This window comes from Crocodylus porosus, unplaced genomic scaffold (genome assembly GCF_001723895.1).
Source record: "Crocodylus porosus isolate Cpor-Errol unplaced genomic scaffold, CroPor_comp1, whole genome shotgun sequence".
Lineage (NCBI taxonomy): Eukaryota > Metazoa > Chordata > Crocodylia > Crocodylidae > Crocodylus > Crocodylus porosus.
In genome coordinates this window covers 37902013-37913962 of record NW_017728906.1, presented here as the reverse complement: position 1 = coordinate 37913962, position 11950 = coordinate 37902013, and the positions used below count along the sequence as shown (strand labels likewise).

The 11950-nt window shown below is 38.5% G+C and overlaps 1 protein-coding gene across 3 annotated transcripts in view; it reads right to left on the bottom strand.

The window, feature by feature from the left end:
• DOPEY2 (dopey family member 2) overlaps positions 1 to 11950 on the bottom strand; it is a 90801-nt gene that overhangs the window by 61602 nt on the left and 17249 nt on the right. For all 3 annotated transcript variants that reach the window (XM_019528906.1, XM_019528908.1, XM_019528907.1), the window contains exons 3-7: positions 6760 to 6941; positions 6500 to 6670; positions 3376 to 3565; positions 1514 to 1609; positions 788 to 911 (exon numbers count right to left, since the gene is read on the bottom strand). In XM_019528906.1, coding sequence (XP_019384451.1) covers positions 788 to 911; positions 1514 to 1609; positions 3376 to 3565; positions 6500 to 6670; positions 6760 to 6941 — 763 coding nt within the window. The remainder of the gene's footprint in view (positions 1 to 787; positions 912 to 1513; positions 1610 to 3375; positions 3566 to 6499; positions 6671 to 6759; positions 6942 to 11950) is intronic.

The window sequence follows — 11950 nt, the reverse complement described above, 5'->3', positions numbered from 1 at the left end:
GAGGGCCTTGTGCTCCTATGGGACGCTCCATTCACCCCACCATCTGGTTCACGAGGCACCTGGTACATCGAGGTATGCAGAAAAAACATTTAAAGCTGTGTCTGTGATCGAATTGCTGAATCTCCGAGTCATCCAAATCTGAAGATGTAATGCTTTGGCTGAATCGAGTTGGGACAATGATCTGGACCAATTAACTGAATCACTGTCCCCCAAATCAGGCCGAATCCGAATTGAATACGGCCCACTTTGCACACCCCTACTGAATATCACTTCTGCAATTTTAACTGGCTTAGCTATAACGATTTTGTTCTCATGCTCAACCTGAAGCCAACTCGCAAAACATCTGAGCATGGCTCATGTGACCCAGTCTGAAAAATACATCAGTAGAGCATCACTGCAAATACTCAAGTTTTATGGAATGCAAGTCAAGTTTTAAAGGCCAAAAAGAACGTACATTTCTGGTGCAAGAAGAGGGGTGTATCTTATCTGGGTAAAATTATCCCTTGAATTAGTTAGGAAACAAAACTGAGAATTAATTCCAAGTTGGTCTATGAGAAATTTACCAGATACGTTACAATTTAAGATGACAGAATTAACTATAGTTTATTAACAGAAAAAGTAATACTTGCATGATGGAGCATTCAAATGCAAAAATGCTGTCACCGATGAGCAAAATGAAGTAGGATTTTCTATTTTGTCACGATTTTATGATTTCTGGAAAGTATGTCTGTCTTTTTTTTAAACATGGAAAAATAAAATTAGTGGTATAAACCAAAAGTCACTGTACCTAATAACCATGCGTATAATCTTCTATTTAGGGACATGTCTCTTCTCAAGAGTGTATGAGTGGCTGCTGAGAGGATATGAACTATGTCAGACCTGAGCAGTGGAACAGCACTTTCATTGCAGTCCTACACAAAAGAAGAAAAAATTAAAAAGGGCAAATGTAGCTGTATGATCTCTCTGAAAGAGAGCACACTTGCTAATTTCTAAAGGTTATAAAAAAAATTTTCAGACACAAACTGGAAAGCTATGCTAAGAGTGCTAGTGTAATAAAGGAAAATAAGAACAACCCATTACCATTATGGGATTTGTAACTTAGAATCTGTCAGGAGACAGATTAGATGGTGAATCTACTGATTCATGCACTAAATACATGTTTTCATAGGCTCTTTGTAAATATTTTAATTTAGTCCAGACAACCCTGAATACCTAACTTCTATGTAGGAAAACTTTTAGTTACCCAGGCCTGAATGCTTCATGTTGTAGCAGAAGGTAAGTGTCCAATTAAAAACAATGTCCCATCACTAATGTTTGGGCTCTTTGTAGAAGGAAAATTAGCTGTGAATTCTGCTGAAGTCAATGGCAAAACTCAGATAGATTTTGATTGTCCCTACAGGGTGAAAAAAACCTGGCACAGTTTTAGAGAAATGTCTAGATAGTGTAGTTTTTTTTAATAAAGAGCTTCTCCCAATAAAATGCAGTCATCTTAGCATTCAAAGGATTCTCTTACCAAAGTATAAAATGGGAAAAAGAAGAGAACCACTTCTAACGTGTTTCTTTGTACAAGAACATTTGAATCCAATACTGCCACACACAGTGCTTTTACCTGTAGTATGAAGAAAAAAAAGGACAATGTTATTTTACTTAACGTTTTTCTTATTACCTAAGTTACAAGGCTTGTTAAAATACTTCAAATATTTGATAGCTGTTAAACAGAAACAAATCAGTACCTTATTTGAAAAGCATGAAAATATGAATGTTTAAAATGACTGTCCTTCTAACAGGAAGAGACCCTACCCTGAACAGTTTCTAACAATTTTTCATATATATGTGACAGCATACTTGGGTTTGCTGAACTCTGGAATGTAAGTATAAGCAGTGACAGTGTTAGACATCAGAAAGATTCAGAAGATGCAGGTATTGGTCTGTCATTCTATTATTCTAGTAACAGAGGGAGAAGGAGAGGGAAAAGGAGAGAGGGAGAGGGATGCAATTTGTCTCCATTTAGGCAAAAGACACAAAATGGAGGGGAGCTTTTTCTCAGGTTTGCCGAGGCAGGGTTTTGTGGTGCTGTTTTAAATACTGACAAGGCTCCAAGTACTGCAAAAGAACACCTTTGTATGTACAGTAAAAGCTCTGTTATCCGGCATCCCCTGGATGAATCAAATATTCTGGTTAATCAAATGCGCACTGTCTGGTGCACTTCCTGGCTTCAGTGTGTTGGGGAAAGAGGGAGGGGGGCCCTGGACAGGCTGCTTTGCCTCACACAGGCTGTTTTGCTCTGGGTCATAGGCCAAAAGAGTGACGAAAAAAACCTCAGCTCATGGTGGCGAAACAGGAAGTACCCCGGAAGTGGTACTTCTGGTTTCACTTTTGCCATGTCCCTCGGATGCCAGTTAATAGAGTTTTCTGGCTAATGAAGTACTGGTTAACACAGCTTTTGCTGTATTAAAAATCTGAATTATAATATCTGACGTCCAGCGAACAATTTTGACATTCTATCCTTAAACACAAAAGGCAACAAAATAAAGGAGGGCACACTGGCTTTATTTTTAATTTCTCATCTTTTCTGGTTTAGGCCAAGTCAGTTTCTTAAGACTGTATTACGTACTTGTGATTTCAAAAGAAACAGCAATCTGTTGTAACTTCAGAAGCTTGGGTTGTTGGGCTTGGGTTGTTGGGTTATTACAAATTACAAAGGACATGTCACTCTTGGACAGTTCTCACTTGTTCACCTCTTTCCTACCTATTTTCTATTTTTCATTTTAATGTCTTCCGTTTTTGGAGCTGAGAAATATGAAGAGTCTCACCTCCCTTACCTAAGCACTTCTGGACAACAGGTAAGGAGCTATCCTCTTTGCAGAGAATAATCACTTCACTAAGCATAAGAATGTGATGGTAAATCAGCATCACTTCTCCTCACCATCATTATTTTTAAAATGTGCATAATCTGATGATGCTTGTTTCCAATTGTGTGTTTGTACAGTATCTAACACAATAGGGCCCCAATAGTGACTGGAGCTTTGGGTCATGACTGCAATGCAAGAATAAAGAGGGTTAAATTAGGTTTACTTCAAACAAAAAAAAAACCCATCCCATTCATTCCTTTATTTTAAATTACCTAGAAAACTCTTACACCTGTGAAAAAAGTCTGCAGGTGCTACGGTCATTCTTACAATTTTTGGTCAGCATGTAGAGCATGTTCCACTGTTATAACTGTAGCTGAGATTGTCTATAACCTTATCTCCTGAAGTAATTTTTCTCACCTTTGAAAAGCCTTTTGCAGGTTCTATCAAGTTGTATCAAGAAAGATAGGGATTTCTTAGTAATATGGTAGCAAAGACTATCCCACTAGGGGTGTCACGAACTTACTGTGAGCTTATAATCAGTCCCCAGCATGTGCTTCTGCTGTTTTCCAGACAACTCTCTGTTGATATGATTGACAACAAAGAGAGAAGCCGGTAGCCTTACTGAAGGGCTGGCCAGGACACTGCCCCAGAGAGCAGCATAAAACATTTCTTTTCCTATTAATAAAGACAGCTTCACCAACAAAGCATCGGTCCTGTAAGAAATATTTCACGAGAAACAAATTTTATTTTGTTAATCCATTAAATACTACCATACAATTGTATAATACAATTCAAATGTAATAGAACCAATATTTCTGGATTGTAGGTAACAGAGTTTTTAATATATCCTCTTCCTTTTGCTTTCATACTTAGCATTGCCCTTTCCATGTTGATTTTGCCACAACGTTCTGTTTTACAACTCAAGTATTTATTTTTTATCACTGTACACAATAAAACAAAATATTCCATCTACTTTGGGGGGACTTCCAAAAAATAACTCCTTAAATAATATGCTTATACTCACTAATACAGCAATAATACAGCAGTTCTAAACCAGCTGAGGTGGAAGAATTTCTACCTATACCATTTGACGACTTTTGCAGAATTAGGATAAAGTTATCCATTCTGACTATCAAAGCATTTCTTTTATCCTTATTTTGTATATTTCACATGAAACAAGTGATTTCACACACGTCCATGTCTTTCAATGTTTGCACAGTAGCTCAAATACAATATAAATATTGCTTGATATGAAATTTTCATAGTCTACAAATTAGTGGTACATGCTAAATGATCAGGCTCAACACCTAGAATAGGAAGACTGAGAAATGCACTTTAGATATCTAAATATTTGAGTGATTTGTGGTATTTTTTCTCACCACACTATTACTTCTTACTCCAAGAAGCATGAAAGCCTCTTTCATCTTTAACTTGGTCTTCAGTTAATCTTGCATAAGGAATGTAATGCTTTATTCTACTCTATCATGTGACTGTCAAAAGTGAAAAGATTTTAGTCAATAAAATAAATCTAACTCTGAATGGATGCCAGAATGGGTTTTTTAATATATCATTACTTTTGCACCAATCAATACAGCCATCAGTATGTGAGTTGCTTTCTAATTCTACTCATGCATAAATAGAATTATTAACTAAATTTTTATGCCAAAATCTTTATTACTGAGACAGAAAGCACTTAAACTGACTTTCAGATTCTAGGATTAGTTTACTAAGCTGGCAGCTGGAAGCTATCCCATTTTTATTGTACTTGTGAATTGAGCAGATATGCTTTGTAAGTGATAAAATGGCTATGTGTGATCTCATATATTTGTGTGTCCATTTTTCAGAGTGACCTTTCCTACTAACCTCTACAGTTATAACAGTTTAATTTCAACAGACCTTCCCTGATTTACCTCCTCTAAAATTAGATTTTTGTATTCTATTATTTGAGAATTGAAAAGCTGCATTTGAAACTGAGAAAGCAGGGAAGATTGCTTGGGGGATTATTTATTTTTCTTTGTCTTATGAAGGATTTTTTCCTTTTGTGTTATGCCTTCAAAACTTATATATATATTTTTTTCAAATGTGAACTTTTATGAATGTTCATGCCTGATACATAATATGGCCTCTACCAGGAATGATGGAGATGCTAAACCAACGGTGGGTGTATTTAAAAAAATGTTTAGGTTAGACCCTGCCCATGATGCAGCTGAATTAAAAAATAAATTAAGAATAACTTGCTTGAAAGTGTTTCATCTATCATTCTAACATGACAAAGATTATTATAACTGAGAAGCTACATAAAAAATATTTTTTCCAGTTTTGTGCATTTCACAACACCTTGTAATATTGCTTAATTTCAGTGTTTCATTACAAAATATTTCACAATGGCAAGTGATCCCATTTGCTAAAGAGGAGGAAAAAAAGAAATAAATTAAAAAATTAAGAAAGTGTGATTATAGAGCCACATAGGTTGGCAGGCTATTTGGGGATGTGTGTAAGATTGGAAACTACTGTTTACTCATTACTCTTAACTGCGGTCAGTTTTGAGGATGTAGAAACCTTCTGAAATTTCAATGATAAGATACAGGTTTGGATCTGAATAAAAGAAGTGGTATCAGAATAAAAGTGTGCCAATATCATTCTGCATGATGAAATGTTCACATATTTGTGCAACAGTGGTAAAAAAGGTAACTTACCTTATAAAGGTATATTAGCTCCTAATTTAACACTGAAAGCTATTTACCACTAATGAACAAATACAACTTGCCCTTGCCCACTTATGGCAACTGATGGTAACTCTTTAAAGCTTTTCTGAAGTGTTGACTAGACTGTTTTGCAAAAACAAACAAAAAACACAAACCACTAACCTAAACAGAACACAATCAAAAGACTTAGACACTCCCATTGATTTGAAAATTAAATCATTACAATGGGAAGAGAAAAAATACACCGGATAAGCAAACTTAATTGTATATACCAAACCCATGTTAAATCACTGTCAAGGTCAATAATGTACTTGATGAAAGAGTGGTGCAATTCTTGTAAAAGGGGTTTCACAAAATAGTTCTGTCACAGCTACTATGACTTGATTGAAATACAAGCATTACATAATCAAAAGAACAGTCACTAAGGGGTTAGAAATAACACAATTATCAATGCAAACAGGACCGCATGGTAGTGATCTATTATGGAAAGTCTGAAAATTAGCTTGAAATGCACAGAACTAAGTGTACTCTTCCTCCTAAATTGTAAGATTTAAAAGAGTTTATCAATAGTCAAGAATCCAGTTCAAATTTGGGAAGTGGTGTGTCACCTTGCTGTATTTATTCTATTATGTATTATTACTAACGTGGCCTCATGCAATCTGTTTTTTCATTTCCTTCTTCTAACAAAGCTACTTTGTGGTTTCTTTTTAGAGCTCTCATCCCTCCCTTCCTCCAGTTCCTTCTATACTACAGGCATCTTATCCAGTCTCAACTCTCTTTCCACTTTTGTATCTTTCAGGGATTTGCCAGGTCCCATCCTTCAGAAGCCTTGTTTCAGGTACTTTTTTTTTTTTTTTTATGGATAAGGTCTGCTGAAACAGGTTCCTCTACAATATGGGAAGTGACCCAATATTTATTTTAAAGTAATACTTGCAAGCACACCTGTCATAAATTTCTGAGCCCTCTTCCAATCCAGGCAGTAGTCCAGTTATAAAGGCTTGAAGACTTGGCAACAGGGACCTTTGCAGAGGAAGAAAATACTTTTCATACAGACCAAGAAGAACGGGTCTCACTGACATTGCTGCATTTGCCAACAGGGGAAACAAGCCTGAGCTTTAAAAGAAAGAGGTTCAACCATGTAAAACAAGAAAACAACAATTTAAGACATTTTATTAAGCCTGAGTTTTTAAAGAACTATTTACCTGTACAGGAACAAGTCTTTGGCAAGCCATTTTGTCCCAATAATTTTAAAGATTATTTCATACGTTTCTAGTGCCTTTAAATGTACTCCACTAGGTAAAGCTGGATGTAAACACTGAGATAATCTCTTACTGATAATCAAACGCCTTGGCAAGAGAGAGTATTTCAGGTTACTTTGAAGAGCCTATAAAGGGCGAGAGTAACAGCAAAGTTATGGTTTCCAACATTACTCAACATTCTTACTGGATGTACAGCTTTTTGCTAGAAACTTTACAAGGAAATATTAAATAAGGCATTCAAAAAAGTTACTCCACAAATGCACTGTGTTAGATTAACAGTGACCTACAAACTTGGTATGAAAACTGAAGCTGAAGCATTGGTTTTTAGGTGTAACCAGGCTAGGGACTGAGTGGAATGAAAAGGATCTCAGCTCTCAAGGGCTGAAAACGGAGCGAGTGTTCAGTTGCCCTTGGTTAGCAAAGTGTGAAATGAAAAAAGAAAGAAACCCCCCCACCCGGGTTAACAGAGTCCAGACCCAAGAATAATGGACAATGACACCGAGTATGGCAACCCTTGAAGACTGTTACTGTAATAAACATTACTACTGTATTTTTTCCTTAGAATGAAATTTGTGAAAACCACCTTGCTATAAATCTCGTAAGAAAAAAGGATCAGGGAGGGAGCGATAGGAAAGAAGGAATAAATAAAAAACATACTGCCTGTAGACCAACCACTTATGGAAAATAAAATTCACTGCTTTCCACTGGAAAGAAAGATGACTCCTTAGTAATAAGCATAGAACTGCCCTGGATTTGCAGCAAGAGAAATGAAACAATGCACTTTAATTCAACAGTATATTAGTTTTATATCCATGCCATACGTAAACTTCATTTTACTAACTAATGTACAGACCCTGTTACCAAACTATCCCCAGATCTGCTGTAGTTTAGTGAAGAATCAGCTCTAGAAAAATGAGAATAGGAGCCAGGTTTTCATGGCAGGTTCAGTTTAGGCTTACATCCAGAAGCTAGGCACACTGGGACTTTTCCAAAAGAGGCTATATCCATATCCTACATACTATAAATTCATTTATCTTAAAAAAAGCTTCTCATTCTTATGACAGAAAAAAACCTTCAAAAACAAGAGTCATGTGTAAACTAACACAGTGCAAGTTGGCCAAGTCTGCAGGCAGACTAGGTGGAAAACATATGCAGGATGTACTTATTTCCTGTACAGATCAAAGGATGGCTAACTCTGGGGTCTAAACCATGTGAATATTAACATTTAACTTTTACTGCTGATTCAAATATGCATGAGAAGGTAGGAACTATTACACTGATGTGATTGGCATAATCTACTGTTAACACACTTCAACTTATGTTAACTGGCCTTTGGGAAACCATCTGGATTTCCTCCCTCTCCCCCCAGTATCTTTCTTATAGGTTGGTCACTTCCAGGTGTAGCACATCTAGTGTAAGATAATGAAGCCCTTGAAGATTCAGAACAGTCTCATGTAAATGGAATGGACTACTAAGTTACATCCTGAAATACATACTGAAAAACTAACTCATCGTGTAAAAACAATTCACTTACTGAAAAATAATTGTAAGAATATGACACCTGGAGTATTATTACAATCTTAAATCCAAGACAGAATCTTTTTTACAACATAGCTAAACTTTACAAAACTGAAGGAGGGTCCATTTATGGAATTTATCCTTCAAATTTTAAATTAATTTAGCAATATTTACAGAAATACTGAAACTGCTTGAAAAGATGGACTTTGTGAAAGTATACCAACCAATCCAAACAGAGTAATTCACACACCCTAAATTCACATACTTGGTTTGTTTACTCTGAACTTTAACTCAGAAGGAACATATACACACACAAGCTGCATATATCTTTTTGCTCCAAACTGCTCAAGACAAATACCATAATATTTTATCAGTTCATTTAAATTTGACTAAGCATACATGACAGCATGCTTTACTTAGTAAACACAGAACAATTTGATATATTGCAGGAAAAATTTCCTCTTACACAGCATGTCCTTTGCACAAATTCCTCTCCCTAAAATCTGCAGATTATTGGCACTCTGCTATGCTGGTGGAAAAACAGACACACCATACAGCACATAACTGAACAGAATACTAGAGTCATAAGAGCAAAAAAGTCAAAAGGAAAGTGGGGAAGGAGGAAGTATTTATCTTGCACAACATGGCAGCCTAAAATTGTCTAAATTTTGAGACAAGATCAACAGGTACTTAAAGTGTATCATATCTTCAATTTGCCAAGCATCCTGGCATTCCTCAAGAATCACAGAGCAGCTCTATGCAAAATTTCTGCCCAGCAAGTACACTCAGAAGACAGGATTTTCAATTGGCTCTAGCTTCAAATGGGGACTGCTTAATATCAGTTAACTTATGAAATAAAATTTTGAGGGTTCTGAGTCATCTTAGACAAAGCACACGTTAAATTCAAACCCAGTGCTCACCCCATGCAGACTTCCTCCCTTCCCACCAAACTGAAATAATTTTTTAGATTAAATTACTTCTTGAAAATGGAAGACCTGCCCACTCTCTGGATAGTCACTCTGGATATTCCCTTCCACCCATCTTTATCTCATAAGCATTCAACAAAAGTACTCCACCCAACTTGGATATTAGCAAACAAAGTTACATGAGAACCCATATGCTACTAGTTGAAAATTACCCTCATCATCCAGTAAATAAAAAGTGCTTTGAAAACAGATTAAGGCATGCCCTAGAATAGGGGTGCTGATTCCCTGGCCTGTGGGCCAGATGTGGCCTGTGGGATTTCCCAAACGTCTTTGGGGAACCCTGTGGGTTGTGGCCTTGCAGGGCAGCATGGGGCCCAATCATGCAGGGCTAGGTGAGGGAAGTGCTGGGCCCTAAAGCCCAATTATAGCATGCAGGGCTGGGCAGGGACTTGGGGCTGATCCCAGTGCACAGGGCTGGGCAAGGGCAGCAGAGACCCAGGCCCAATCCCAGCATGTGGAGCTGGGCCAAGGGTGGCATAGGACCCAATCCAACCCATAGACTAGGCCCACACCATTCATCTGGCCCATGGGGCCAAAACCTTGAACACTATTACTCTAGAACACTATTACTCTATAACAGCAGTTCTCAACCTTTCACACTGGGACCCACTAGCATAACTATCAGCTTGCCATAACCCACACCCTCCTGCTCTCCCTTCCCCATTCCCCTCCAGCTGCTGCATCCAGCCCCTTTCCTCCCTCCCTTTTCTGCTGCTTTAGGCTGCCCTGCTGTGTGCCCGCTATGCCCCTGCGCTGTGTGCTGGCTCCATTCAGCCTTGCAGAATCCTTCAGACCTCCCCAAGACCCTTTAAAATCTTCTTGCCACCCACTTGTGGGTCACAAGGCATGGGTTGAGAAACACTGCTCTAGAATATTAGAAGGGTGTGGTCTCACTATGGTTTCAGGGGAATGGGTGTGAAGCCCTGCTCTAAACTCATGCCAAAAGCCACTCCCAGTCAACTCAGCTGGTACCTAGGCATTCAGACCAGACAGTCTGACACAATGTTAGCTGTATCACTTGCTAATGTGCTTTGGGCTCCAGAAATTGGCATGCCTTAACCACAATGCCCTTCTAGGCTCATGGGAACTCTGTCAAGTCAGTTCCATAAAAGGTCCAAACTATCTGGTACTCAGGTCTCTGATGCACATTATATTTAGAAGCGCAATAAACACGTGCTTAGCCAGTCAGTCCTCAGCTGATATCAGTGCATGTGACTGTTCCATCCTAAGTGCAGGATTTTGCACTTCTCCTTATTGAACTTCGTGAGGTTTCTTTTGGTCCAATCCTCCAATTTGTTGAGGTCTCTCTGAATCCTAGCTCTACACTCTAGTGTATCTACTACTCTACCCAGCTTGGTGTCATCATCAACTTTGCTGAGGGCGCATTCAATCCCATCTTCCAGATCACCAGGAATCCTGGCTTTCACAGACTAAAAAAAAAATCCCCCATTTTCTCTTTAAACAAAGTAACATAAAATCCACATCTTTCCGTGATTAAAATGAAACACCACTACTATATATTAGTCATGGAAAAGTGTGGATTTTTTTAAATCAGAGAAAACCAGGATCCTTGCAGTTCACCTATGAAGATATTGAACAAAACTGACCATGGGACAAAAATCCTAGGGCACTCCATCTGATACTGGTTGCCAACTAGTCATCAAGACATTTGACAATGTTCATGTAAGCAGGACATTTGTTGTCATGCTTTTTCTGCCATCCTGGGATTACTTTCAGTAGCTGAGGGTCACAACTCAAAACAGACACCTGGTTGGGGTCCAAAATGGAACAGCACTAAGGAAGGAGGCATCTAAGCTGCATGAACTACAGTAGCAGTGACAGGCTGTACTGGTAGTACTAGTTCAGCTTCACAGATATTGCCTGGAACAGGTCCCTCTCCACTTGTTCAAGACTGCAGGCTTCTTGCCCTTTTCCTTGCTTGTAGCTTCATTTTTTTCAACAAGCCTGCCAAAATCACCGAGTCTATTTTTTGTGGAGCCTGCCATTTTTCACAGAGCCTGCCCGAATTTGCAGTTTCTTTAAAAATTGCTCAATCCTGAATTCAGTAGGGCCCTATAGTCCATACATCCAATCCAGACGTCCTCAGTTTGTTTGCGGGAATGTTGTGGGAAACTGTATCAAAGCCTTGCTGAAGTCAAGGCATCTCACATCCACTGTTCTCCCCACATCCACAGAGCTGTCATATCATCATAGAAGGCAATCAGGTTGGTCAGGCATAACTTGCCCTTAGTGAATCCTTGCTGATTGTTCCTAATAATCACCTCCAAGTGCTTAGAAATGGAACCCTTGAGGACTTATTTCATGATTTTTCAAGGGACTAAGGTAAGGCTGATCAATCTGTAGTTCCCCAGATCCCCCTTCTTTCCTTTCTTAAAGATGGGCAATATATTTACCCTTTTCCAATCAACCACGACCTCTCCTGATCGCCATGAGTTCTCAAAGATAATGGCCAGTGGCTCTACAATCACATCAGTCAGTTTTCCTAAGCAATCTTAGGTGCACTGCGTCTGACTCCATTGACCTGGTGACTGTCTATAAACTCACAAGGGGGGACCAGAAGGGTTTAGGGAAGACACTGTTTCCCCTAGCGCCCCCTGGCATGACAAGGA